Below are 27,012 nucleotides of genomic sequence, written 5' to 3'. Positions count from 1 at the left end.
CCGGGCACACGTGACCGCCGGCACCGCCCCCGCGCAGGCGCAGGGGGGGTGCGGGGGCCGGGCCGCGGCCCTGCGCGCGGGTGTCATGGCGGCGGCCGGGGCCGGGGCGGAGGCTCTCGCCGCCTCCGTGCGGGACTTCGTGTCCGGGCAGCAGGACGGCCGCGCCGCGGAGGTGGCGGCAGGTACCGCGCGGGGGCGGGGCGGAGCGGGACTGGGCGTGGGCACGGCGGCGGGGCCTGGGGCGTGGGCACGGCGGCGGGGCCTGGGGCGGGCGTGGGCACGGGCGGGTCGTGGCGGCGTGGGGAGGGGTTTGGGAGGAAGCGTGGGGCTGCGGGCAGGGCAGGGCAGGGTGTGGACGGAGCGTGTCTGTGGGTTGTGGGGCTGCCGTGCGGGCAGGGCACGTGGGAAAGGGGAGGGTAGGGCCTGCAGCTCGGAGCTGCAGGAGGTGCGCGGTAGGAGCGGGACAGCCGCGAGGGTCAGGGGCTCCAGGAGCGAGGCACGTGTGCGTGGCAGAGAAATCGGCAGTGGGACGAGAGCTCATGGCCTTGCTGAGCGACCGTGGGAGGTGACAGTTGCAGACTACCCCCTCTCTGTGGTTTCTAGCAAGACTTTGCATTTGCTTTCATCGCATAATTTATCCTTCTCCTTCGAACAGCAATTGGGTGACTTTGTTGCATTAGGGAAGTTACAGCTCTAAGGATAAGGTGATATTTTTGTGTGTGTAGGCAGTGGCTTCAGCATGTTTCGGGAAGGAGCTCGGAGAGCCGAGAAAGGCTGTCTGTGTATGTTACATTACACAGACAGGTACCTTTTAGAACCTTTCCCGAGGCCTGATGGCTTGTGAACTGCTATGTAGTGTCTTGGTAATGAGATGAGCTGGCAAAACAGAAAGGAAACCCAGTGGCGCATGTAACACAGATTGAAGAAAATGCCAGGGAAATTGGAAAGAATTTTCTAAGCTATGTGACATTCAAGATGGTGCAGAGGGGTTACACAGTCTCCGACATATTTGGGATATATGTGGGGAAGGATAACCTTACAGCTGCTGTTGTCACCTGCTGTCATGTTAGAGAAGTGCCTGGAGAAAGCTTTGTCTCTTGTAAGACGTACAAAGAGAATTGCTCCCCTCTTGCTCCTCCCAGCCCTTTTCAGCCGTGTGGCTCTTGTGACAAGCCCCCCTTCACAAACAGTGGTGCTGGCAAGTGTCCTTGAGTCCCTCTGACCTCGTACAGAACCACACATCAGAAAGGATTAAATTGCGTTGTGTATCCTTGAGCAAAAGGATAGGGAGGTCTTTTCTAAGCTCATGGCCATTGTGCAATTGCTGTAGCAAACACACTGAGCTTCACCAGTTTGTTGCTAAGGACTAAAATGAGCGTAACTTGGCAAGTGGCCTGAAGGCCTTGGTGCTGTCACAGGCAGGTTGGGCTGCATGGGTCAGCGGGTGGCAGGAGGAGGCTGAATTCATCTTAAAAAATGGGGAGAGAAGGCTACTGCTGCTACAGAATCCATTACACATTCCTTGTGCATGTTGTGCTCACATTTTGAAGGTGTGAGGGAAACAAGAATGAAGTCCTTCAGAAGGGACTAATACCTAGAAGGACACTGAAAAGGGGAGAGACCTGTCAGGAAAAGAGAGCAGCTTGGTTCAGAGTAGCAATCCAGCACAGGGTGAATGGCTTCCTTCTGCTAAGTCTCTGGGAGCTACAGGAATGCCAGAATAGCAAGGCAGCCCCTCCTGGTAGAGGGATTCAAGGTGCCTGATTAACCTTGGGGCATATGTGCTGCTGCCAGATGTGGAGGCAGCAGTTTCAGGGCTCACCACTGTGCCTGCCGTGCTGATGAGGCAGGTCCATGAGCTGTGCTGGCCACGGGCACGCTACACTCACAGGCTGTGCCAGGGAGGGGTGGCCACACCGTGTGAGGCAAGGCAAAGCTGGTCACACCGGGGTCCCTGAGAGCACAGGGAGCTCCCTTGCTGAGCTGAGCAAAGGAGCTGCTGACCTCAGGGTGTATCAGTACCTGGCTGTGCTTTGGCCATCGCACTGCAGCTCTTTCCTGTTGAGTAGGGAGCCAGAAGCTTTGTGTAGAGCTGCTTTCAGTCTCTGCAGACACAGAGAGGCAGACCACCTGGCCACAGAGATGGCATTTGTCTCAGACTTTTTCTATGATGGTGCAGAAGCACAAGGGCTCTTGGTGAGCTTGCAGAGCGAGATACTGGGATGCTGGATGTGGAGAGGCCATCCAAGCTCCCTCTGCAGCCCACTCTGCTTTGGCTGATGCAAAGCATCTGCTTGCTGTTTCACTGTTGTTTTTCTGCAGGAAATTTTGCCAGCACGTCATGGCTGTCCCTGAGGGCGCCCCCTTTTCAGTCTGTGCCTGTCAATTCCAAGACTTGCTGGGCTCTATTTCCACACAGCTCCCCTTATCTGTTGTGTTTCTCAGCTCAGGCTCCCTCTCCCTGCTGCGCCAGGCAGGACTGAAAGCTCAGTCTCTGGAGTCAGGACTGCCTGCTGTCAGAACACACTGTCAGAAGACACTGTCATGCCATCCCTAGAGACAGCTCTATGATGAACAGTGTGTCTTAATACTGGAATTAACTGCTTAGGAAGGGACAGTAAAGGCTTGCAGCAGCAGGAGACACTAGCTGGAACAAGGCCTGGGAAAGCCCATAATGAAACCTTTGGGCTTCTCAGAGGGTGAGTGCCCTGTCAGTCATGTAGGTTCAGCAGGGCAGAGAGGTGAGCAGGTCCCTCCAGAGTGCCCAGAAGTGCCCCTGGGCAAAGACAGTCTCAGTGACTGCCAGGTGATTTGGGGTTTTTTTTATGGGAATGCTGTTTTGTCCAGGCAGAAAGTGAGGGGTGCTGCTTGTTTTCCAGCAATGTCACTTGACACCTGACTGCAGGTTAGGGGTCTGAAGGAAGGCAGTCCCATGCCTGCCAGCATATGTCTGAGCAGAGAGTGTACACAGAGCTTTCCTTCTGGGGAGGTGCCACATTGGCAATGGGTGGCAGGAATGGAGAACCTGCCCTTCTGCCAAGGTTCTTGTAAGGTGCAGCAAGCAGGTCCTTACCAAAGCCTCCTGAGGAGTGACTCTTCCCCCAGTTGAATTGCAAGAGTACAGAGGCCATAGGTGAATAAGGCAACCTGGCAAGGAATCTGAGTCAGAGTTGGAAATAGACTCCAGGAATCCCAGCATTTTATCTTCCTCTGTCCACAAAACTGCCTTTCTCTGTGCCCTCCATCTTGGAAGGAGTTAGTGCAGTTCTTGCACAGCATGGAGGTGATGGAGCCAAGGTGGGAAGCTGAGTGATCACTAGTGTCTGCACTGCTTGTTCAGCCAGTTCTCCCTCAGGAAGCACCTGGAGAGCAGCCCTCTGTCTCCTCACAGCATGCTCACATTGGAAAAGGGGGTTTTAGTATCTCAGAGAAGTGGAACACAGCAAGACTTCTCTTAGGAGCCACACATACAGCCATGCTGCAGGGAGACGGTGAGGCAAAGTGCAGGCAAGCTCTCCCCTGGCTGTCTCCTCTCAGCTCTCAGTCTCAGAGGTGTTTGCAGGCAGGGCTGGAGGCAGCCCCACCAGCTGAGTGCACATGGCTCCTTTGGTGCTTGGTGAGGAGTCAGCACTGACTGGCTGTTCCCAGGGCAGTGCTGGGATGTGTCCCAGCACCCATCTCCAGTAAAATGCCTGCATGATCTCTCTGGTTCACTCTCTTTACCTCCTTTCTCCAGGGGTGAAGGATGGAAGGTGGACAGTGCTGCAGCTTGTGGAAGCCCTGGGGTAAGAAAAGCCTTATGCAAGTTATACATTGGGTAAGGGCCTTGCAGGGGACATTCCCAGAAGGAGGCAGAGTGAGAAGGACAAGTGTGCTCATCCAGGATGAGCTTCAGCACTGGATGACACATGGCAGTGGACAGGATGTTGTCTGCTCACAGCGTGGGGCTTGAGCAGTGCTTTGCCCTCCCTGGATATGGGAGCTCTTTGGGACAGAGCAAGGCCAGAGCAACTCCTGATGCTCTCCCAGGACAGAGGAGAGATGTTGTGGCAGGCAGCATGCTGCAGGGCACTTTTCAGTTGGGGCTGTCCCCAGCAGGAGCTGCCTGAGCACACAGCTGCACAACACCATGTCACAAATTGGCTGGCACTCAGCTTCTGCTTTTGTGTCCAAACTGTCATGGCCTAGGCTCATTTCTCATTTCTTCCAAGCTGGGGGCTGGGTGTGCCTCATTGTAAGAGGCTTTATCCTATTTGACCCTTGTGATCTTGGGAGCATGGTGCAATAGCATTTTCTGTGCTCTGACTTGAGAACTTGGATTTCTTTCTGCATGGTTCTGGGGCTGAGTGCACACATGCAGCACAGACAGGGGGAGAGGAGTCTGTTTCCACTCTGCCAGCAAGTCAGGCACGGTCGGGCCCACAGAGGGACACCTCTTTGGTTTTGTGCCTGCTCAGGATGTGCTTCCTGCTTGGATGTACCTGCTCACAACAGGCTTCTTGGGCTTTCTCCCCTCCTGGCCTAGGTTTTGCCTGGAGAACACAGATCCTCGGATGCGAGGGCGAGGCATCCAGCTGTTGTCGCAAGTCCTGCTCCAGTGTTACTCCCTGCTCCAGGAGAAGGAAGGTAAGGGCTTTCCTGGCCCTTGAGTGTCTGGCTGGGGACAAAGCCTGTGCTATTAAAATGTCTGTCTTGCAGCTGGCAAAGGGGTTGATTGAACACTGTGACAACCTTGTACATGTCTCTAAGAGTCAAATTCCAAAGTCCACCAAGCTTTGTGCTGCAGCCTTTTTGCCAAACTCACCACACAATTCAGGTCACTACACCAAATTGCTGGACAGCTGGGGCCCCTGACAGTGTGTGGGTGTTGCACACCAAAGTGTGCTCAGCGCCACGTGGGACACATTGGGGGTACATCTGTATGTCAGAATCCTTGGGTGGTGACTCAGAGCGGGAACACTGTCCTTCACACACCAAGTCACACTGCAGCCCTGCAGCCTGACCAGCTTATCTCAGGAGGAACCCTGGGGCCTGGGGAGGAGGGGAGATCAGTGTAAGGATGGGAATGGACTGGGGCACTGGGGTGGGGAGGGGAAGATGCCCTGTTCATGGAGGCAAGGAGAAGGTCTGCCCCTGTTAAATGCCCCATTAGCAGCTGGCTGGCAGCAGGGAAAACCAGTAAGTGCTAACAAGCTTTGGCTTGGGCTTGGAGGCCTTGCAAATGAGAAGCTGAACTTATGCCAGCAGGCTGGCTAGACAGGGGGCCTAGCTTAGTCCTTGGAATTCGGCTCTCTGGCTGCAGCCAGGCAGGGCTGAGAGCAGCTGTGCATAGAACCTTATCTGCTGCAGTAGCTGGAGACAGGTGTGATGACTGATGGGAACTGGGGTGCTTTGGAGGGGCAGCCAGAGGTGGGGAGGTTCAGTGGGGATACTTGAAGGAGAAAACACACTCAGGGCAATTGAGCAAGGGGAGTGAGCTGTGCTAGAGCCTCGTGTCCCTGCTCACGCAGGTAATTTCTCAAGTGCTGCGTCAGGCTGCCTCCTGGGGGGCTGAGTTTCTGCAGCAGCTGTGGGCACAGGATGCTGCTAGCTGGCTCTTCCAGTCTGCTTCCTGCTGCCACTCCCCAGGGCTGGGGTGTGCAGGCGCCCGTGGCCGTGACTCAGGGGCCAGGAACGTGTTGTGGAGCCAAGCTGGAGGAAGCCAGAACTCCTGCCCCAGCTCTGTACCCCACCCCATGACATCCTCCAGCCTTTGCTGAGCAGACTGCCACTCTGCTGCTGGTGTCTGCATCCACATGTCTGGACAGGCCAGGGCAAGCTTGGGTAGCTCCTGCACCTCTGCAGCAGCCAGAGGTGCTGCTGCCCTGCTGCAGTTAGGCGTGGGCTGCTTACAAGAGGAGGGCAAAGGTGTTGGAGCCAGGTGGTCGCACCCAACAGCAGCAGTTTGTCCCATTCACCGGTGCAAGATGTGCTCACTCTTAATCCATCAGTTTGTGGTTGAGCTGTGGCCAGCAGCCAGCAGCTGTGTTTCCTAGGGCTAACACACACTGGGGTCTGTTTCTGACAGTGCTGCACCTGGTCCTGTTCTATGAGAGCCGGCTGCAAGACAATCACCTGGTGATTCCCTCGGTGCTGCAGGGACTCCGGGCACTGGTGAGCTCACACCCCCTGCCCACAGCGCTGGGCTGCATCCCCCAGCAGTGCCAGGGAGGTGCAACACCTGGGTATGGGTTGGAGCACTGTGTCACGCAGGGTCTGGCCGGGCTGTCAGCCCATCTGGCAACATTGCCCTGTCTCCTCTCTTCTGCTGTGCTTCTTGTGGAGGAGCCAGGGACAGGAGACTGCCTTGATTTCTTGCCCTGTGGTAAGGATTCCCTGGCCACCCTGGGGAGCAGCACAGATGTTGGGCATCTTATCCTGTTCTGTCTGGGGAAGGAGTGTTGAGCTCTCCCTCTTGTGGAAGAGGATCCTGCAGGCAGCTGCTGCATGGAGGCAGGAGCTCTGTTATGTGGCTGCCATCATGGTATTCTATTCTTGCTTTCCTCTTCCTGTCCCCAGAGCATGTGTGAGGTGCTGTCCCCAGGGCTAGCAGTGTCTGTGCTCAAGGCCATCTTCCAGGAGGTACATGTGCAGGTGAGTAATGTGATTTTCTATCCTCCTGTCATTGATCTCTGCTCCCTGTGTGTCTGGGAGTGGCCTACTGCCCTGAGGACTGGCCATTTAGCACAGTGTAGTGCTTCTGCAGAGCTCAGAGACAGCTTGGATCGCTGCAGGAGAGACTGTGAGAGACAGACAGCAGCCAAGAATCCTGTTTGGCCCTTGTCCTCTCTTTTCTCAGCCCTAGGGGAATTATTTCCTTTTGCCCCATTCTCTGTGTTTAAGTGCCCCCAGTCCAGTTCTCCTCACATATAAGATTGTTTCTGCTGGCAGTGCCTTGGGCAGCATGTGTGGCCCTGGTGTGACTGATAGTGCGTTCATGCAGTGATGGGACAGACTCGTGTTCATGTGCCATTGCATAGGCATGTGCACACTTTGCATGTGATAAATGGCATCTCTGTGCTAGGGAGCAGCAGCTGAGCTGCTGGGGGTCCTGCTCTCTCTCAAGGGCATGTGGGGTAGTGGGTAGCTGTGCTGCCATGTGTAGAGGATGGTTTTGATTGGTGTGCTCCTCCCTTCAGTCCTTGCTGCAGCTGGACCGCCACACAGTCTACAGCATCATCACCAACTTCATGAGCACCAGGGAGGAAGGTGAGGGGCCAGATGCTAGAACCACTCTGGGATTTTTGAGGCTGGGAAAATTACTTTCACCTTCTCCAAGGGCTCTGTGGCTCTGCTTGGGATCCCTGGAAAAGGACTGTGAGGCTGGGGCAGTTTGGCTGATTTAATGCCATGTTTTAAGGTCTGATGTGCTGCACCTCCTCACGCTCCTTCTTTCTGCAGAGCTGAAAGGCTTGGGTGCCAACTTCACCTTCGGCTTCATCCAGGTCATGGATGGGGAGAAGGATCCCCGCAATCTGCTGGTGGCCTTCCAGATTGTGCATGATCTCATTGCCAAGGACTATGCCCTGGGTGAGCCTAAACCTGCCATGCAGAGCTGACTGGGAAACATATCCCTTTTCTTTGAGCTGTTGGAGGGATGGCTCTTGGGTCTGACCAGGCATGGAGTGGTCCTTAACGTGCTTTAAAAGCTGCAGAGCTGGCCTATCGTGGGTGCTGAACACAGCTGCTGTGCCTTTTTTGCCCAGTATCTTTGCTCACCCCTCTCTCCTCTGCCTGCAGGTCCCTTTGTGGAGGAGCTGTTTGAAGTTACATCCTGCTACTTCCCTGTTGATTTTACTCCTGTGAGTGAGTCTGCCATGTGCCACAGCCTGTACTTTATTTCTTTCTGGTGTTTTCTTAGGGGGTTGTGTCCCCTCCAGGGAATGGGATGAGAGGGTGGCCAAGGGTCTTGGCTGGGCAGTGTTCAGCTGTGAGCTGTGGTACCCAGGCTGACAGGCAGATGCCAAAGTAGCTGCCACGACTGGTGCTGCTGCTGCCTTGCTGGAGATGAAGTGATGCAGCTTTGGCTGATGGCTGGGTTGAGATGTTTCCTCAATGGTGGGTGACCTGCTCTCTGCTTCCTTTCCAGCCCCCCAATGATCCTCATGGCATCCAGAGGGAAGACCTGATCCTGAGCCTCCGGGCTGTACTGGCCTCCACAACCCAGTTTGCTGAGGTACAAAGCTCCCTGGGGATTCTTGTGCACCTCACTGTTCCCTTAGCACAGGCTGCCTTTCATAGTGCTGCAGCTCCTGCTGTGGCTCTGTGTGATGGGGAAAACTGGGAGCAGGAGCTTGCACTTGGGCAGCCCTGTCTCCTGCTGGGGCTGTCATGGGGAGGGTGCTGACTGACACCCTGGGAAGGGGCTGCCTATTGCAGGTACCCCTTCACCTCTGCTCTCCTGGCAGAGGCTGAACTTGCAGCCTTGCAGGGCCATGGACAAGGTGGTACAAGGGATGGGCTGAATGAAAGTGTTTCTCTCTGCAGTTCCTTCTCCCTCTGCTTATTGAGAAGTTGGACTCAGAGCTGCAAAGTGCCAAGCTTGACTCGCTGCAGACTCTGGTAAGGAGAGATCCCCTACTCCCTTCAGCCTACAGCTGATCGGTGGCAGTAGCAGCTGCCAGCCACTTCTGAGCCCGTCTTCCTGCCAGCCAGAGACTCTCTCTTGCAGAGCCACAATTACCAGAGTCCTGGTTTGGCCCTGCATCACTCTTTCCTGTTTTTCTTGAGTGATTTCTGCAGCTCAGCATGAACCTGCCACGATGGGCAGTGTCCTGGCACTGTGTCCTCCTGGTACTGGCTTCTCTGTGATGCTTTCTCCTGTCTTCCTCTTGCAGACTGCCTGCTGTGCCATCTATGGGCAGAAGGAGCTGCAGGAATTCCTTCCCAGCCTCTGGACATCCCTGCGCAGAGAGGTGAGTCCTGCAGGGCTCCACCTGGGCTGGGCTTCTGCTGAGCAGGAATTCTCTGCCAGACCAGGTGGGCCCTGTGTCTCCCAGCAGTCACACCTGTGACCTTGGACTGCCCCAGGTGAAAAGTGGAGGGGACAGGCCAGCCCTATCAGCATGTCCATGTGGCTTGAATGTGCCATGCTGCATGTTCAAATCCCATGGGAAGTGAGGCAGGAGCCTGAAGCCTGTGGTTGTTGTAGGCAGTGGAGCTCAGCTCATCCTGTGGCCTTTCCTGCAGGTGTTCCAGACAGCGAGCGAGAAGATTGAGACGGAATGCCTGACTGCACTGTGTGCTCTCTCTGCCTGCCTCTCCCGCTCCGTGCTCAGCTCTGATTCTGAGGATCTGCTGGATTCCTTCCTCAGCAGCATCCTGCAAGGTAGCTAACAGAGACCTGCCCCATGCAGCCAGGCCTGAAAGCATCCTCCTAGGTAGACATGTGCCTTCCTCTTCTCTTTCAAGCCTCTTTTCTTTCTAGTCCTCACAGCAATATTTGGCTTCTCCAAGGTAATTGGCTGCAGAAAGGGAGGATAAGGGGATTGAGCTGCTTCCATCTCTGCTGGAACTGCACTCTGAGTGCTTGGAGCTGTGGGAAGCTGCTCAGCTGGGGAGGCTGTGCTGCGGCTCCGAGCTGCGCCCTGGCAGCACGTCCCAGCCCGCTATCAGCTGTGTCCCTGCACGCGAGGCAGAGGAGCAGCTGACGCCCGGCCTATCTCAGATTGCAGGCACCATCTGTGCGAGCCCGACATGAAGCTGGTGTGGCCCAGTGCCAAACTCCTGCAGGCAGCAGCGGGCGCCTCCCTCCGCACCTACCACCGCATCAGCCACAGCGTCCTGCCCCTGCTGCTGGAGCAGTACACCAAGCACACGCAGGTGAGGGGCACCCACGGGGCCTGGGGCAGCAGGGTGTCTGAGAGGATGTCCTTCCCTGCCTGTGGGTAGAGACCCCACGGGCACCCTGTGGCCTTGCAATGCTGGGCTGAGGTGCAGCTCTGTCCCAGCAGTGACGGTGATCTGGGTTACACCTTTGTGTCCCTGCAGAGCAGCCAGAGGAGGACAATCCTGGAAATGCTGCTAGGCTTCCTGGAGTTGCAGCAGAAATGGGGACAGGTGGAAGAAGGTGAGGGTGGCTGGTCCCTCTGGAGGCACCTGCATCCCAGGAGCTCCTGGCTCTGACCTAACTTTCCTGTATGCTGACACACAAGGAGAACTCACTGGCCAGTGTGGCTGCATGTGTGAGCCCCTGCCATGTCCCAGGGACCCTGCATGATTTGGTATCAAAAGCAGCACCCCAGAAAGCGTCTGTCAAGTGCAGTGATGGTGGCTGTGTGGTGACAGCCAGACACTGGCAGTGATTCCTTGCCCCTCTCTCCAGATGAGAGCCCTCTGCTGTCGCACCAAGCCCCGGTTTGTTCTGTGGTGTTCTCGGCGCTGCTGGATCCCAGTGTGCAGCTGCAGCTGGTTGGGATCAAGGCACTGACTGTCCTGGGCTCCCTGCAAGGTTGGTGCCTTTTTTCCCTTGAGACAGGGGGAGGTGTCACTGTGTTCTTAGAGACATGGTGGCTGCTGGGACATCCTTGCCTGCTGCCTGTAAGTACACAGGAGTAGCAGCAGTGTGTTCTACCCAAGCCATGAGCTCCAGGGACATTTGGTCTCTCTCTTGCCTGTTTGTGCTGAGCACCTTTTATCCCTGGCATTTTGTGTGCTGCTGCATTGCTGCTGGCCTGGATGAGGGGAAGGATCGTGTCCAGCACACCAGCATCTTTGCCTTTAGCCAAGGGTAGGATTCCTCTATGGCTCTTGTTACAGGCTTCCTGTCTTCCTCTAATCTGGAGCTGGTTGTGGATCACCTCATCCGTCTTGCTTTGCATGAGGAGGATTCCCAGAGCAGGTGAGGGGAGGGCTGGCATCATGCCCACACTCTGGGTGGAGGAACAAAGCCTGGCTTTGCTGTAGTCTGAGGGAAGGCACAGGAACTCTCTGAACAAGAAGACTGCATGGAATAAACCAGACAATTCATGGCCTGGAAATAACAAAATTGAGCCTGTCAAAGCAGGGGGTCTGCTCTGCCTACCTGAGGGGTGAAAAAGGCAAGTTGCTGAGAAATGGGGTTCTGGAGACACCTTCTGGCCAGGTCTGTGCAGCTGGTGTACAAGCAGCCCTGGATTTGCAGTCCTTGCATCACCTTTCCCATTCTCTTTCCCCCTGGCAGTGAAGCAGCGATGGAGGCAGCTGGGTCCCTGGCCCCCACCTACCCAAAGGTTTTCTCTGGACACATGGTACCCAGGCTTGAAGAGGAGCTGCAGTCAGGTAGGGCTGGGAAAGGAGTGGTGACTGGTTTTGGGGTAAAGCCTTTTCCATCCCCATTGGGCTCCTGCCAGGCAGCGGGGCTGTGTTGTGTGGTGTAGGTTGGTGGCTGTCCTTGGGGTTTCCCAGCACAGGCACTGTGTGCTGGCACAGGGGAGGCTGTGGCTGGTCTGGCAGCCAGCCTGTGTGGGGCCAGGGCCACCCTTGTGGGAAGGAGCTGCCCAGCTGCAGAACAAGCGTAGTGCCTTGTGCCTGGCATGGGCTGGGTCTGCTGTGCTGCTTCACCCCATCCACCCTGGCAGGGTGTGGGCCCTTCTGTGCCTGGGTGGGGTGTCCCCAGGTCCCCCTTTGAGCTGTGTTTCCTCTTCAGAGCGGGAGGAGAGCCACCACAAGCGTCACTCCTTGCAGCAGCGCTGCCTGCAGGCCCTGGCAGCTGTGTCCACCCACACCAGCATCGTGAAGGACACTGTCCCCATCCTGCTACAGCATCTCCAGAAGGTGCAGAAAGGTAATGGAGCTCCTGCAGGCAGCTCCACAGAGCGTGTCTGGGTAGGAGCTTCCTGTTACTGGTGATGGCTGGGAGAGAGCTGGAATGGCAGTGGTACAAGGAACCCACACCTGGGCTGTGCATCCCACTGGTGGAGTGGGAGTCAGAAGAGCTGCATTGTCCCAGGATCCTGGTGCAGATCAGGGGGCTGGCTGTTGAGGCTGATTGACATGGTGGTGACTGTGCCCTGCAGGGACTGAGGCCAAGAACACCCAAGACGTGATCTCTGTGTGCCAGAGCCTGCACCGTGTGGCCCTGCAGTGCCAGCAGGATGCTGAGGGCTGCTGGTACTTCCACCAGACAGTGGTGCCATGCCTGCTGGCCATGGCTGTGCAGGCAGCCATGCCAGGTAAGTGCAGGGCTGGAGTTGGGAGAGGGGAGAGCAGGCAACTCCTGGGCTCTCAGGGGTCCCTGATCCTGCAGTCAGTGCCACTGCTGATGCCTTTTGGCACCCATGGCTGTCAAGAGTGGGCTTCACTGCTCCCTGCCCTTGTCCCAGAGCCCTACCCCACTCTGGTGTGCATTCAGGGGGCTGTGCCTGCCTCCTTCTGAACAGCAGGCTCCAGCAAGTTCCATTCCTCCCACTACCTGCAGAGAGCACCCATACATTGCCAGGCAAGGCACTGCTGGAGGAAGAGGTGCTGGCTGCCATGATTCCAGTCATCAGTGCTGCCACCACTCACCTGAGCCCTGAGTGAGTGAAGCTGGGGCAGGCAGCCGGGTGCTCCATCGTGGGGAGGGAGCAGGCTGCATGCCCCCTGCTGCTGTCTGTACAGGGTGGCCCTGTGCCTCCTGGGAGGTCTCTGGTGACCCTTCCAGAGCAGCACACTACAATGTCTTTTCCTAGGCTGGCTGCCCAGAGTGTGTCTCATGTGGTGCCCCTCTTTCTGGATGGAGATGTCTCCTTCTTACCCCAAAACAGTTTTCCCTGCTCCTTCCAGCCTTTCGGGGTATGTTTGATTGGGGCTGGGGCACCAGAATGAGGATGTTTGCACAGGCTGGCAGCAAGGACTGTGATGACATGGACACTGTTGTTCCCTTGCAGGATGGGGAGCACTTGGAGGCACAGAGACGCCTGGTTGCCCTCCTCATGGCCTTCGTCTGCTCCTTGCCCCGCGATGTGCGTTCAGGGGAGAGAAGCCCTGCCCAAGCACCCTCCAGCCTCTGTCCACACCAAGCTCCATGGACAGACTGAGGGAGCAGCTGCAGCCCTGGGCCATAACACATTCTGTGTCTCTTCCAGGTGGCAATCCCTCAGCAGGAATGGCTGCTCCGGGAGCTGCTGGCATTGAGCTGTTCCTCCAACTGTCCCTTCACGGCCACCACAGCTGCCAAGTGCTTTGCAGGGCTGGTGAACAAGCACCCAGCCGGTAAGGGGGCTGGGGCAGATGCCAGGTGTCCCTGCCCATTGCTGACAGGAGGAATGGCTCAGCTTGTCCCTTCCATCCCCAGGGCAGCAGCTGGATGAAGTCCTGCAGCTTGCAGTGAACAGGATGGAGCCCAGCCTTGCGGAGGGGCCCCGCCGAATGCAGGCACTCACCCTGCTGCTCTGGGTAAGGCCTGTCCTGGATGAGTGGGGCAGGGGGACCCAGCCTGGCACTGACTGTTCTACCTGCACAGGTGACCAAAGCCCTGGTGCTGCGCTACCACCCCCTGAGCTCTTGCCTGACAGACAAGGTAGGTGGTAGTGGGGCTGGGTGGTCTAAGAAACCTGCCTTGCTCCCCCATGGCTGGCTGGGGACCCCCAGGAGCAGGGCACTGTGTCTCAGGGCTCTCTCCCTCGCAGCTGCTGGGCCTGCTGGGTGACACGGAGCTGGGCCCTGCCACAGCCGATGGCTTCTCCTTGCTCATGGCCGAGTCCCCGGATGTGCTGCACAAGGGCTGCCATGCTGACGTGCGCATCATGTTCCGCCAGCGCTTCTTCACTGACAACGTCCCCAAGCTGGTGCGAGGCTTCCATGGGGCTGGCCCCGGTGAGTGCCACCCCCAGCCCAGCCTCACCACTCCTGACCCTTTAACCAGGGGACCTGAGCCACCATCTCCTCCTTCTGCAGGCTGCTTGTAACCATCTCTGCTCTCCACAGATGTGAAGGCCAATTACCTGAAGGGCCTGTCCCATGTGCTCAATCACCTCCCCAAACCTGTGCTGGTGACAGAGCTGCCCACGGTAAGAGCCAGCCTGGGTGGCAGGCAGGGTGAGCTGTGATACTGTGGAGTGCAGGGTTTGGGGTTACTCATGTAACTGTGTTCTCCCTCTCTCTGCAGCTGCTTTCCCTCCTGCTTGAGGCTCTGTCCTGCTCAGATCGTGTAGTACAGCTCTCCACACTGAGCTGCCTCCACCCACTGCTGCTCGAAGCTCCCCAGATCATGAGCCTGCATGTCGACACACTGGTCACCAAGTTCCTCAACCTCACCTCCAGCCCCACCATGGTGCGTGCACCCCCTCCTTCCTCCCTGCTATGCCCCTCTGTCCTGCCCCCTATGCTGCCCTCATCCCTGTCTGTTCCAGGCTGTCCGCATCGCCGCCCTGCGCTGTGCCCATGCCCTTACCAGTCTGCCCACAACAGTGGTAAGTGCTTCTGCAGCACCCTGCTGCCTGCTCCTGCATGTAGAGGGGCAAGGGCTCCCAGACCTCCTGGGGGCAGCCAGCATCCGTTTCTCTCACGAAGAGCCCCTTCTGTCCTACAGCTGCTCCCATACAAGGGCCGAGTTATCCGGGCGCTGGCCAAGCCTTTGGATGACAAGAAGAGGCTGGTGCGGAAGGAAGCAGTGGCAGCACGTGGAGAATGGTGAGTGTGTGGAAGTAGCTGCTGAGGGGGTGGCAGCTTGTAGGGGATGTGGCTGATGGCACCATCTCTGTCCCTGCAGGTTCCTGCTCGGGAGCCCAGGCAGGTGAGCACCCTGTGTCCCCTCCCTGTGCTGACCAACAGTCTGACCGGCGCCTCGCTAAGCCACCAAGTCATCCGACCAAATGCCACGGACCCTCTGGATCCTCAGAGCCCAGGAGTGCCCTGAGTGCTAGGGCTGGAGCGTGCAGGCCAGCAGACAGCACCCCTCACTGCAGTCCCTTCCCAGCACCCACAGCGGGGAAGGAGCTATGCTGCTTGTGGCTTGCCCACCCTCTGCTGCAGCCAGGGACAGTGATGGACAGCCCCTGCCACATGTGAGTGGAGAGGACGGGTCTGTGCACACGTGTGGTGTGTGACAACCCATGTACCAGAAGAATAAATATATCTGTTTTGATAATGCTCTGAGGGTCTCCATGCAGCTCAGGCTGGGTCCTCAGTGCTCTTCTGTGTGTTCAGCTGCTTAAGATCCTGCTGGTTATAGACCCTTCCTCCTCTTTTAACATTGTTGTCCCTCTCTCCCATCCCCAGAAGTCCATGTCCCCCACAAGATAACAAAAACAGACTCCTTTAAAAAAAACAGTATTTAGTAGATGGTCCTAAAAAGACTCCCCAGGGAGCACTTGGGGGTGCCATCCTCTGTGTCCAGCCCTTCAGAGAGCTGAGCTGGGCCAATACTGGCCCGTACCTGTGCTAATGAGGGCAGCACCATCCAGCTGGAGCAGGGAGCAGCAGCTCTGCCACCTCGCCCCTGGGCTGCCTGCAGCCACCAAGAGCCAAGAGGGCGGGTGTCCAGGCATCAGCGCTGTCCATAGAGCTCCCCATGGCTCTGGCTCCAGTCAGTGATATGTGCCAGCCTTCTGCCAGGCACTTTGGCCAAAGGAAGCTGCAGTGGTGGAGTGGGTTCCCCTGCCTGCAGGAAGGGATTTCCAGAGCACAGGGCCTCAGATTGCCAGGAGTGGTGTGCGTTGCTCCGTCACGCACGGAGGCAGGTCCCAGCTCAGGCCTGTCCCGTGGGGCAGGTGAGGAGAGGGCAGCAGGACACGGGTGAGCCAGTGCCTGTGGGGAAAGTGAGGCCACAGCCAAAAGGTGAAGTCTTGGTGCTTCTCAGCTCTGAGGAGCCATATCCTGAGCTGCCACAATTGCTGAGCTCCTCAGCTCAGATTCTCTTGGCAAAGGTGTGCTGGGCAGGCCACCTTGTCACCAGACAGGGCTCCTGAGGCACAAGGCCAATGACGTCCACGTCTTCCACACCTTACAAAGCCCAGTGCAGTGTGGATCAATGTTCACTGTTGTCCTCTCCCCCAGCAGCCCGAGGAGAGCCCCTGTTGTCCCTACAACCCCAAGGGCTGCTGAGCCACCACCTTCTCAGGCAGGGGCTTCCCCAGGATTTTACCTTGGCACATCCACACCGAGGAACACCTTCCAGTTATCCCAGCTGCCGTAACTGTAGGGGTTCTTGAAGACCTGCAGGACAGGGAGAGGCACATCACGTCTGGCTCTGCCCCAGCCAGCCCCCGTGCTGTGGGCTTTGCTCACCTTGCCTTTCTTCTGCAGTCTCTGCCTCTCCTTTCTGTTGATGTGCCGCTCGATGCTCGTTTCCCCACGAGTAATGAGGGCAGCGTGCCACAGCGTCAGGGCACCCAGGGCCAGTGCCACCGAGCTAGGTATGACAAGGGACAGCAGGTGGAACACAGGCCTTCCTTCCCTGGCACTGCAGCTGGCGGGGGCTGAGGCTGCCTCCCCACAGCTGCACAAGTGGGTCAGCTTGTCTAATCTCCTGTGACCGAGACAAAATCTCTCCTTCCCTGTGGCCCAAAGGGTGGCAGGGCAGCAAACTCTGTGCTAGAGTGAGAAAGCCCAGCTACAGGCAGGCAGATGGCAAGCAGTGTCACAGGCTTCATTCTGTTTTCCCCAGCCCCTGGGCCCTCTCACCTGCACAGGACCCAGAGGTAGACCACGCTCTTGTGGAAAGCTCTCTGGCGGAAGGTGAAGGTGGGTGGTGGGGTCTGGTAGTATGTCTGAAAAAGGACCAGATGGGGAGGATTACCCAAACTGCTGTACAGCTTGAAGCCGGACAGGGATCTCTGCACCCTTCCCCTTCTTGGACAGCAAGAAAGGACTGCAGCTGGAACTAATGCAACAGCCAAGGTGAGGGGGAGGCAGCTGGGATAGCCACGAGACAGACAGACAGACACCCAGAGCTGGCACAGGTGTGAGGAACAGTGGGCTGGAGGTAAGGGGGCAGGGAGCAGCCAAGGGCCTGGTCAGGACACTGCAACTGGTGGTCATGGAGAGATGTGTATGTAGTGCTGCAGCTTCACCAGGAGACCATGGCCTGAGCATGCCAAGAAGCTGTCACCAACCCAAGCTCCTGGAAGCTGGGTGCAGAGGCAGACCCCAAGCTGCTGGAGGCATTGTCCACAGCAGAGCTGCCTGACCAGCCCCAGCTCTCTGACATGTGAGATGAACATGGGGGCTGGTTCTGATGTGGGGTGCTCCTTGAGAACGGAGTCCCAAGCAGGACCCAGCCTGCACAGCAGCTCTGCTCCACACTGCCTGGAGCAGCTGGGGGGCAGGGATGTCCCACCTGGTTGGCAGCCACCTGCAGTCTCTCCTTCTCAAGCAGTTTCATTCTCTAGGGGGACGGAAAACAGGGCACCAGTTATGTGTCTCAGAGGAGCGGGACAGGGACCCTTCCCCTCACACCCCACAGGACCAGAGCAGCTGGGGGCCTTGCGGGAGGAGGGAGAGGGGAAGCACAGTCACTATATGGCTGGGGCTGGCCCAGCCTTGCTCTGCAAGCTCAGCCTGGGGCAGCCAGGCAGTCTTGGTGCGTGCCAGGAGAAGCTGCTCACCTCAATGGCTGCGTAGGCATCCCGGAACATGTCCCAGCCGCTGATGCTGCAGTAAATGCAGCCCATGGTCATGAATAGGCAGAAAGAGAAGAAGTAGCGGTGGTTGTAGTGGCCCACACAGTTGTTTAGCCAGGCTGCCTCTGGGGTTAAGGGTACATAACTGTGACAGACCATGGGTCCAAACCCAACCCAGGGACCAGGGCAGATCTTCTGGGCCCTGCTCCCATCACCCATTCCTATGCTGGCTGTCTCCTCGAGAGAAGGGACTGGGAGAGAAGGGGGAAGCAGTGCTGGTTCCCCCAGGAGTGTGCCACTGGTTAGTACTGCAGAAGGATACGGCAGTGGTGGTCCATCTTCAGCACACACCTGGGAGAGAGGAGACCAGTGCCAGTGTCAGAGCCAGCACAAGGGGTGGGCTTGGGAGGGGACAGGCACCCCCCAGCCCTGCAGGCTACAAGCGACAGGGCAAGGAGGGGGCAGAGCAGAGGAGAAGGGCCCCTGTCTCATACTGGGGCAGGCAGGGGGTGAGGAACGGGGTTCCAAAGGCTGCCCCAGGCAGAGGGGGGGTGTCCTACCTGTTGCAGATGCTGCAGTGATGGGTGCGAGCTGGCTTAGGGGCAATGCATTTCCTGCAGATGGACACACCAGTGAGGTCGTTCTTGGCCTGTGCAAAGGTCAGAAGAGATTTGTGCATCTTAAACCCTGCATCTCACACTCCTGCTCTCCTCTGTGCTGCCCCACTGCCTCCCCACTCTGCACTGCCCAGGCCAGCTTCCCCAATTTAGAGGCATCCTGCAACAACGTCACCAGGCTGTTCCCAGTGACCATCTGCAGCTCCCTTGGTGCCCCACCTGTGGTGGGTGCCCAGGTGAAGTGGTGATAGCCATGTAGTAGTGGAAGACAATCATGATGAGGTTCCAGTGTCCATAGGCGAGATGCCAGCATATCCAGGCAGGTGTGTAGGTCTGCAGGATGAGGGGCAGGAGGCAGATGTACACGATGGCCACAATAGAGCTCGTCAGCCCGATCACCAGTGCCACAAACACCTACAGGAAAGGGACCTGCTCACTGGAGTGGGCAGCACCTGCCCCTTGCTGCCTGGGAAGAGGCACGGCAGGACAGAGCCAGAGGAAACCGATCCGAACCACACACTGAGGTCCCAGCTCATTTCCTGCCTGAAGCACAGGCAGCCCTGAGCCCGTTGCCCCAGCACCACGTACGCCCTGCCCCAGAGGGGGACTCACCACACCAAACCATCGGGTGACGTGGTCCACCAGCCAGTAGACCGGCTCGAAGAGAGAGTCAAGCACCACATCGCCGTTGGTGAAGGAGTTGTAGAGCAGGGAGCGGAGGCAGAGGTGCCCGTAGTGCCACAGCTGCTCCAGCTGCCGCAGCAGCCTGAAGCGCCGCCGCCGCCCCAGCCGCAGGCACTTGAGCAGCAGGCGCATCACGGCGGCAAACATCCGCTGCCGGCTCCTCATCCCTGCCACACCACGCCCGGGGGGACAGGAGCTGGGCGTGGGCAGGCCACCCCGCTGCCTGGCCGTCCCTGACGCGCTGGTGCCGGCAGTGCAGCCCCCTGAGCTGCCGAGGATGAGGATGCCGAGCTGGAGAAGCTGAGCTCCCGGAGGCTGCGGGGCCGCTGTCGCCGGGCTGTCTCTCTGCACGGAGCAGGGGGCACAGGCCCCTCAGCATCTGGGCTCAGGTGCTCTCTGGTCCCATCTCGTCTTTCCCAGCGGGGAGGGGGCCGGGGGAGTGACACGGAGAGTCTGACTCAAAGGAAACCAGAGAAGGCATGAACATCCAGCATGCCGGGCCATTTCCAGGGATGATTTCAGCCCTTCCCAACATGTTCATGAAGAGGGGAATTCGCACAAGGAAAATGTGGAGGAGCCAGTAAAGTAAAACCCCTCCTCCCCTAGTCCCTCCCTAAGGTGAAGGACGCTACTTCCCTTCACCCCAGCTTCTGGACCAAGTTGCAGGGGCTGCCCTCCCAACCTCACAGCCTCACTCCAAGAGTCCCAACACTTCCTCTTTCTCCTCGCCTGCATCCTCGAACAGTGCCACACACCAGCAAATGAGAGGCCCAGGAACAGCCCCTGGCCAGTGGTCCCCTGCCTGCTGAGCCCCTTGTCCTGCCTGAGAGCTCTGCTGGGAGTGAGGAGGAACCCGATCTGGCCCAGCACACGGGAAAACGATCTGCAGGGCTGGGGCCCCCAGGCACCCGTGCAGGCAATACCCATCAATATTAAGCAGCAATGCTGCCCCAGGGTCCTGCCAAGGCACGTTTTGAGCCTGGGCCAAGCACTCGCCCTGGCCTGGTGCCATGCTCTGGTGCCAGAGCTCAGAGTCCCTCCAGCAGAATCGTCTGTCTGTGCTGCTGTGCCCACCAACACAGCCCCTGGGGAGCACAGGGAGGGTGAGGGCAGAAGCTGCAGCATCCAGGCTGCCCAAAGGAGACAGGGCTCTCCCCCACCCTGCCTGAGGAATGTGGGGTTGACCCCAAGGTTGGGATGTGGTGGATATGAGGACCCCAGACCCAGCAGCCCATTCCAGGTCACAGGCATGGCTCCTGCCCTGGTATGGGAGAGGTGGGATATGCAAACACCTGCATCACCCTTTTCTCCACATTTCCCCTTTGGTTTGCCAAGAGCTTTTCTTTGACACTCCGCAGGTGCAAAGTGGAGCAACAGCTTCCTGACATGCAGCTTTTTGGTGCACATCCCTGTGCTGTCAGTGTGGTAAAAGACAAAATACTGCCAGAAGAGGGTGTTGAGGTCAGCCCTTTCCTCCAAAGACACAGCACCTTCCTGCCTGCCGAGAAGCTTCCTCACCTACAACAGCAGCAGCTGCTGGGCAGGGAACCCACAGGGGAGGCAGCCAGCCTGCTCCAGAGCAAGACCCACTGTCCCCAGGCAGCTGCCTGAAGACAGCAGCACAACCACAGAGATGAGGCTCCAGTAGAGTCACGAAACTTTCCCCTGCGCAGCCGGGCACTGGGATCCAGCCCTCGCCCTGCCCATGGCCGTCCCCACATCCCCGCGGGGCACCGAGCCCAGGGGAATGGGACAGCAGCCCCCAGCACAGACAAGAGCACTGCCAACCTCACAGCCTAGGGGTGGGGATCCTTGCATTTGGCCCCACCCCAGGCAAAGTGGAGGCCTTCCCCTGCCAGGCCCGGGCACCCAGGCGCAGCCCTGTGGCACCCTCCGGTGGCTCCACAGCGCCCGGCTCCCCGGCTCAGCAGCACCCAGCCCCACAGCGCCAGGACACTCTCCGCCATTCAGCCCCATGCTCAGAGGCTGCCCACGCCTGCAGCCCCACCGCGTCCAGCCCCGAAACCCCGGCTCTCCCTGCCCCGCAGCATCCCGGCCCCTCCAGACCAGCAGCATTCCCCGCTGCCTCCCATCCCAAGCGCACCCCATGGCCAGAGACCCCACAGACCCCATGGCCACAGACCCCACGGCCTCCCGGCTCCGCACAGGCCCCTCCTGCCCCACAGCACACAGAACATCCCCCATCGCCTCCCAACCCCCGCGCTCCCCGCCCCAGGCGCCTCTGTATCGCCGCCCAGCCCCACGGCAGCCACAGCCCCCACAAGCCCACAGCCTCTGGCAAGGCCCTGACACCCCCGCCCGGCGCCGCCGACCTGGGCCCGCCGCCCGCCGCCTCCATGCCCGGGCCCCGCCGGCCCACGGGCAGCGCCCGCGCGCGGCATGCCGGGAGCACCGGCTGCCGTCACCAGACTACAGATCCCAGCATGCCTTACGTCGGGCAGGCGAGAACCAATAGCCGCGACGCTTACAGGGCAGCATTGAAGTCTGGAACCAATAGGGTGAGGGCTTTCTGGTGATGCCCTGTCGGCAGCGGACATGGCGCCTCCCGCACGCTACTGCGTCCCTGGTGAGTGCGGCCCGGGGCGGTGCGGGGCTCCTGGGGCTGGGGCTGCTACTGTCCACCGCGGGAGGGCCCGCCGTGGCCTAGAACAGGAGTAGGGGACGAGGCAGTGCGGGGGAGTTTGTCCCGGGGATGCCCCGCACTAGGCCGGCTGGGAGCGAGCGCTGTGCTCGGGGCGGTCGGGCCCGGGTCCCCGGCAGCCCCTGAGCCCCTGTGTCGCAGGTGAGCGGCTGTGCAGCACGGAGGAGGCCACGGCTGGCAGCGGCACCTACACTCGTCATGGCTTCATCTTCTCCTCGCTGGCGGGCTGTCTGGAGAGAAAGAATGAAGACAACGAGGTGAGCGCGGCCGCAGCACGGCTGCTTCTCCCCAGGGCTGAGTGCTGTGCGCCCAGGCTGCACGGCTTCCCTGGTGGGCTGCGATGGACTATCGGACTCCGATGGGGTTCGGCTGGTGATGCTGTGCTGACCCTTGTGTCTTGCCCTGCAGCTGCCCGTGGTGTCGGTGGTGAGAGACAGCGAGTCCCAGCTCCTGCCCAACGTGGGGGCTGTGGTGACATGCAAGGTGGGGCACTGGAGCGCTGCATTGACAAACTTCATGGGCCTCGGCTCTGTCTCCTACTGAGCTTCGTTCCTGCACACGGATAGGGTGGGGTGAGGAGTCCCTGAGCTTCTTAGTCCCCTCTGTACAACTCCCACCAGGGCAGGGACAGCCCAGGGGCTCACTTGAGTCCCTCACTCACAAAGAAAGTGGGTATTGGCATGAGGGACACCTGCCCTGAGACTGAGGTGGGCTTGAGGGGAGGCTTTGCTCTCCTTCCATGACTTTTTCTGGGGCAGGGAGCATGCAGATCAGTGCCTCAAGCAGCTTGTAGAAAGGATGACACAGACCAGGGATTAGTTTTCTTATGTTCCTGGTGGCAGGAGAGGGACTGGGATCACTGCAGGTCTCAGCCTTATTCTGGTGCCTCGAATTGCACAAGTATAATCTTCCTCACCTGGCTTGCTGCCAGGTGTCCCACCATTGCTTGGTCACAGGGTGGAGGAGGCCAAGTGAGACCTGAGCTCCCCTGCTTGCTCCTTGCCCTTTCCCTGCCTGGACCACTGAGTCCCCTTTTCCTACATGCAGGTCTGCAGTATTAACTCTCGCTTTGCCAAGGTCCACATCCTGTATGTTGGCTCCACGCCGCTGAAATCCACCTTCCGAGGCACCATACGGTAGGGAAAAGGTTAGATCCCCTCCCTTGAGGGGGAGGAAGGCTGTGGTGGGCAGTGCAGCTGGCTGCCCTGAGCTGGAGCTCTGCCCTGAACACTGGGCTGGTGTCCAGCAGGTCCTGCTGAGTGCCCAGGGAGGCTGGGAAAGCTTCTGCCACAGGCTGTTGAGTCGTCTGTGCTCATTGGCACTCAGATCCCCTCATGTCCTTTTTCAGGAAAGAAGATATCCGAGCCACAGAGAAGGATAAGGTCAGTGAGGCACTGCCAGGAACTGTTCTGCACCCGTTGCCCCCAGGTTCTGCCTGTGGGGCCCCACTGACAGCAGCCTGGCGCTGTGTGGCATTGCCTGCTCTCTCCTGTGCAGGTAGAAGTGTACAAGAGCTTCCGCCCCAGTGACATCGTCCTGGCCAAAGTTGTATCCTTCCCCGTCAGGGACAGTGGGTTGGCTCAAGCTCCCCTGTGGAAGTCTTTCCCTTAACCCCTGTCCAACCAGATCTCCCTGGGGGATGCACAGTCCAACTACCTGCTGAGCACAGCAGAGAACGAGCTGGGCGTGGTGGTGGCACGCAGTGAGGCAGGTAGGGACAGAGACAGGGTTTGGGATGAAACAGCGCTGCCTCATCCCTGCCTTAGGGCAGCTGATGCAGCTGCCTCCCTCTCCACATGGAGGAGTGCAGGTTTGGGAAGGAGCAGCCCTGACATGTTGTGTCCCCAGGGGTGCAGATGGTGCCCATCAGCTGGTGCGAGATGCAGTGCCCACGGACTCACACCAAGGAGTTCCGGAAGGTGGCCCGGGTGCAGCCCCAGTTCCTGCAGACATAACACCCGAGGGGCCAGGGGGCTGCAGCACTGGGGCCTGTGGAGCCAGAGCAGCCCCTGGGCTCCCACCCTCTTCACAGCTTCAGCCAGGCCTCCACTGGCAAGGACAGGTTTGCTACTTGTGGATAATAAATTTTTTTTGAGAGCTTCCTGCTTTGTTCCTTACAATCCGAGTGGGAGCCAGGGCTATCTACAGCACTCTGGTCTGCAGCAGCACAGCAGCTGAGGGAACAGCTTCCACAGCTCCAGGGGCAGAAGGAAGCACATTTTCAGTGCTGGTGAAGGGGAGTGATAGAGTGACATGAACAGCACAGAGCACTGGGTCGGCTGTGCTGGGCACTCACCTCACCAGTGGTTTCCCCACACTGGAGTCAAGCTTGGAGCAAAGCCTGTCTCAGCACACCACTGCCCAGCATGGGCTGTAGCTGAGAACAGCCTGGGGACATTATCTCCTCAGGCCACACGTGCATGCCCTGCCCTTTGGGACGAGGGTGTGGCACACAGCCCAAAAACCAGAGCATGGCAGGGTATCTCCCTGTCAGGCAGAGATTGCAGAGCTGAGCTTTGCTCCTTGAGCCTGGCACAGCTTCTGCACGCTCATGTGTGTGCCCAGCAGTAACTGCTGCAGGTGCACGTGTGCAGCACGGACCCCACATGGCCCAGAGACACGTGGACACCTCCTTATTGCGCATTACTCCTTTATTGAACTGGAACAAGACAGCTGCTATGGTTGGACAGTTACACTGATCCTGTGCAAGCCCAGGCTCACGACACCGGCAGGGGGGAGGCCACAGTGACAGGCCACGTACACACATGAGGGGTGGGACACAACAACACCTGCTTCACCAGCAGGATGAGCATGGTGCAGACACAGACCTCCAGGCAACAGGCTCCCTCCCTCACCCTTGTCTGAAGGCAGTATAGTTAAAGCAGGGGCTGGCAGAGCTGGGCCCAGAGTCGTGAGCACCACCCTGGGGTGCTGTACCACGTGCACCAAAACACAACAACCTTCCAGTGGCATCCCAGTCACTGTGCCACGCACCCACGAGGGGATGGGGTACCCACCTTGGTCACTGCCGGCACTGCAGTCGCCTCACTGCTCCCAGGAGGACTAAAGTGACAAAACTACAGTAAACAGGTGATGAGAGCTGCCAGGGATGCAAAGCAAAGGAGGAGCCTGGCATGGCAAGGGATTGCTTGGCCTGTCCCTCTGCAGACAGGGTCTGAGGGTTGGGATCACAGCATGGACAGGTGTGGGGTCACTGCCTGGCAGAGACAGGGCTCCCTTTCACACCAGACCTCCATGTCCAGCCCTCGCCCCAGGGCCCCCAGGCTATCTGCAGAGGGGAGCCTGCTCTGAGGGAATGGGCCTAACCGTGGGGAGCACCTCCAGCTCCACAGCTCCGAGTTCCTACAACTGTGGGGGTGTGAACAGAGGGGTGGGGGATGGCAGGGGGCTCTACTACGTGGTGCTCTGCTGCCTGCCCTCACTTCTTGGCCTTGCCCTGAGCAGCAACGGCCTCCATGGCCTTGCGCACGGTCTCCTCATCCCCCAGGAACTGCATGGGCTTGACAGGTTTCAGGTTCTTGTCCAGCTCGTAGACAATGGGGATGCCAGTGGGCAGGTTCAGCTCCATGATGGCCTCTTCTGACATGCCTGCAAACACAGCAGTGCCGTCACTCCTGCACCTTCCCACAGCAGCAGCTGGGGAAGGAGGGGTCCCTGGGATGCCCCTCAGGGGTGACCTACCTTCCAGGTGCTTGACAATCCCACGCAGGCTATTGCCGTGAGCAGCAATGAGGACTCGTTTGCCTTCTTTGATCTGTGGGACGATCTCCTCATTCCAGAAAGGCAGAGCCCGGGCAATGGTGTCCTTCAAGCTCTCACACGTTGGCAGCTGGTCCTCTGTCAGGTCGGCATAGCGGCGATCCTGGGAGAACAGCCACGCTCACACAGCAGCCCAGTGCCCCCCAGCCAGTGTGGGAAGAAGGTGGCAAGATTCTGTCTCTCCCCCAGATTCTCTACCTGAGGACTCACTCCATGTAAGCAAAGCCAGGCATGGAAGCAAGAAAGTGCCGTTGAGGTTTGGGGCTACAACAAGCCACAGGGCCATGAGCCCTCCTGGGAAAAGTCATACATTGCCTATCTGGGCAAAGAAATCAGATCAAACATTCATGAATGGGTCATGGCACTAATGATTAACAGAGATATTGTGCCCTTTTCTTTGGATCTGTCTGTACAATGCCCAGGGGTTCAACTCCACAGGAAGGAAGCAGGATAAATTCAGCCTGAAGTCTACCATCTCCATGCAAAACAGCCCCAAACAACACAGAGACACAGAAGACCTTATACAGGAAGCCAGGCCACAATGTAGGTGACTTTTAAGGGACTCTTAGCAAGGCAGTAAAGGAGCAATGGGTCTTACCTTTGCAATAGTGCTGTAGAAGGGGTGGTCAGACTGCATGGGAGGCGGAGGGATGTCATAGGAGCGCCTCCAGATCTTGACCTGCGCCTCACCGTGCTTCGCTGCTGTCTCAGCCTTGTTCAAACCCGTGAGAGCCCCATAGTGCCTCTCATTTAGGCGCCAGGTCCGGATAACGGGCAACCACATCTGATCAATGGCATCCAGTACGGTCCAGAGAGTACGGATCGCCCGTTTTTGTACCGACGTGAAGCAGATGTCGAACTCATAGCCGGCATCTAGAAAATACGGAGAAAGGGGGAGGCGGGGGAAGACCAGGAAGGTGAGTGGCCGGCCTTATGCAATCGGTGAAAAGGGCAAGGGCGGCGGCCTCACCGCACCGGTACCGATCGCGTCCTCGTCTTTACAGAAAGCGGCGGCGGCCAGGACGCGACCGGTACCGGAGAACCAACACACTGCGGTACCTACGACTGTCCCAGCAGCACTGAACCGCCGACCCGACACTGGAGGCCCTCGCCCAGCATCGGAGAGCCCCAAACCAGCACCGTCAGGCTCAATGTTGCCGCATTAGGCCGCAACCCGTTCCCCCGTTCCCCGCGACCCCCCTCTTGGCCGGCACCCCCTCCTTGGTCCACCGGTACCTCGGAGGGCCTCGCCACCGCGCCGCGCCTCCTGCTGCCCGGCGGGGCTGAGGTCGGCGTCGTACCACCCGCTGAAGCGGTTCTCGAGGTTCCAGGCGCTCTCGCCGTGGCGGACGAGGACGAGCCGGTATGCGGCGGCCATGGCGGGCGGAGGGACCGGGGCGCGCTGCTCCTCACGCCGCTGCCGCGCGCGATTAACGCCCCCGCTCGGCCCCGCCCCGCCCCGCGCGCCGCCCGTGGGAAGGGGGAGGCGCATGCGCTGACCGCGCGCCAGGCGGAGGCGCACGTACCACATGGCGCGGCCGCGAAGGGCGGTGCGACCTTCAGGGCGTGGCGTCACCGTGACGTCACGACACTCAGTAATACGTAACACGTGACTCCTCGGCCGGGGCTACGGGCTGGGTCTGAGCGGTTTCACAGGGCCGCGGCTCGGGCACGGGGAGTCTGGTGGGCTCTTGCCGGTGGCGGCCCC

At 58.9% G+C, this 27,012-nt stretch overlaps 4 protein-coding genes across 6 annotated transcripts; 2 read left to right on the top strand and 2 right to left on the bottom strand.

Annotated features, from left to right (window-relative positions):
• The first annotated feature begins 62 nt into the window (after positions 1 to 62).
• On the top strand, positions 63 to 15,090 carry MMS19 (MMS19 homolog, cytosolic iron-sulfur assembly component). The gene is made up of 31 exons (XM_054276733.1): positions 63 to 182; positions 3,737 to 3,785; positions 4,526 to 4,626; positions 6,068 to 6,153; positions 6,559 to 6,633; positions 7,179 to 7,248; positions 7,441 to 7,569; positions 7,780 to 7,841; positions 8,129 to 8,215; positions 8,527 to 8,601; positions 8,877 to 8,954; positions 9,229 to 9,367; positions 9,707 to 9,861; positions 10,030 to 10,108; positions 10,364 to 10,489; positions 10,798 to 10,879; positions 11,201 to 11,298; positions 11,666 to 11,803; positions 12,036 to 12,191; positions 12,437 to 12,536; positions 12,690 to 12,792; positions 12,888 to 12,962; positions 13,086 to 13,212; positions 13,295 to 13,395; positions 13,463 to 13,519; positions 13,629 to 13,815; positions 13,927 to 14,009; positions 14,108 to 14,272; positions 14,352 to 14,411; positions 14,531 to 14,631; positions 14,711 to 15,090. The coding sequence occupies exons 1-31, from the start codon at positions 86 to 88 to the stop codon at positions 14,736 to 14,738; spliced, it is 3,069 nt and encodes a 1,022-aa protein (XP_054132708.1). The 5' UTR covers positions 63 to 85; the 3' UTR covers positions 14,739 to 15,090.
• A 188-nt stretch (positions 15,091 to 15,278) lies between these two features.
• Positions 15,279 to 19,113, bottom strand: ZDHHC16 (zinc finger DHHC-type palmitoyltransferase 16). Of its 3 annotated transcripts, XM_054277183.1 has the most exons (10): positions 18,791 to 19,113; positions 18,398 to 18,592; positions 18,122 to 18,210; positions 17,884 to 17,912; positions 17,547 to 17,680; positions 17,279 to 17,326; positions 16,624 to 16,709; positions 16,228 to 16,351; positions 16,085 to 16,155; positions 15,279 to 15,747 (listed from the first exon to the last, which is right to left on the bottom strand). In XM_054277183.1, the coding sequence occupies exons 1-10, from the start codon at positions 19,025 to 19,027 to the stop codon at positions 15,633 to 15,635; spliced, it is 1,128 nt and encodes a 375-aa protein (XP_054133158.1). In that variant the 5' UTR covers positions 19,028 to 19,113; the 3' UTR covers positions 15,279 to 15,632. The 3 variants fall into 3 exon arrangements, with proteins under 3 accessions (XP_054133158.1, XP_054133157.1, XP_054133159.1); XM_054277182.1 differs by having other exon boundaries at positions 16,085 to 16,351; XM_054277184.1 differs by lacking the exon at positions 17,279 to 17,326.
• A 2,282-nt stretch (positions 19,114 to 21,395) lies between these two features.
• On the top strand, positions 21,396 to 23,622 carry EXOSC1 (exosome component 1). The gene is made up of 8 exons (XM_054277186.1): positions 21,396 to 21,449; positions 21,666 to 21,781; positions 21,933 to 22,007; positions 22,572 to 22,660; positions 22,873 to 22,906; positions 23,022 to 23,072; positions 23,151 to 23,235; positions 23,373 to 23,622. The coding sequence occupies exons 1-8, from the start codon at positions 21,419 to 21,421 to the stop codon at positions 23,477 to 23,479; spliced, it is 588 nt and encodes a 195-aa protein (XP_054133161.1). The 5' UTR covers positions 21,396 to 21,418; the 3' UTR covers positions 23,480 to 23,622.
• A 534-nt stretch (positions 23,623 to 24,156) lies between these two features.
• PGAM1 (phosphoglycerate mutase 1) lies at positions 24,157 to 26,835 on the bottom strand. The gene is made up of 4 exons (XM_054276909.1): positions 26,541 to 26,835; positions 25,903 to 26,177; positions 25,227 to 25,407; positions 24,157 to 25,133 (listed from the first exon to the last, which is right to left on the bottom strand). The coding sequence occupies exons 1-4, from the start codon at positions 26,833 to 26,835 to the stop codon at positions 24,964 to 24,966; spliced, it is 921 nt and encodes a 306-aa protein (XP_054132884.1). The 3' UTR covers positions 24,157 to 24,963.
• Between the last annotated feature and the right edge of the window lie 177 nt (positions 26,836 to 27,012).

Source organism: Melozone crissalis, unplaced genomic scaffold, assembly GCF_028551555.1.
Source record: "Melozone crissalis strain CALT ecotype California unplaced genomic scaffold, PUWL_Pcris_2 ptg000019l_1, whole genome shotgun sequence".
Taxonomy (NCBI): domain Eukaryota; kingdom Metazoa; phylum Chordata; class Aves; order Passeriformes; family Passerellidae; genus Melozone; species Melozone crissalis.
Note: the sequence above shows the minus strand (reverse complement) of the source record. Positions and strands in the feature narration are given on the sequence as shown.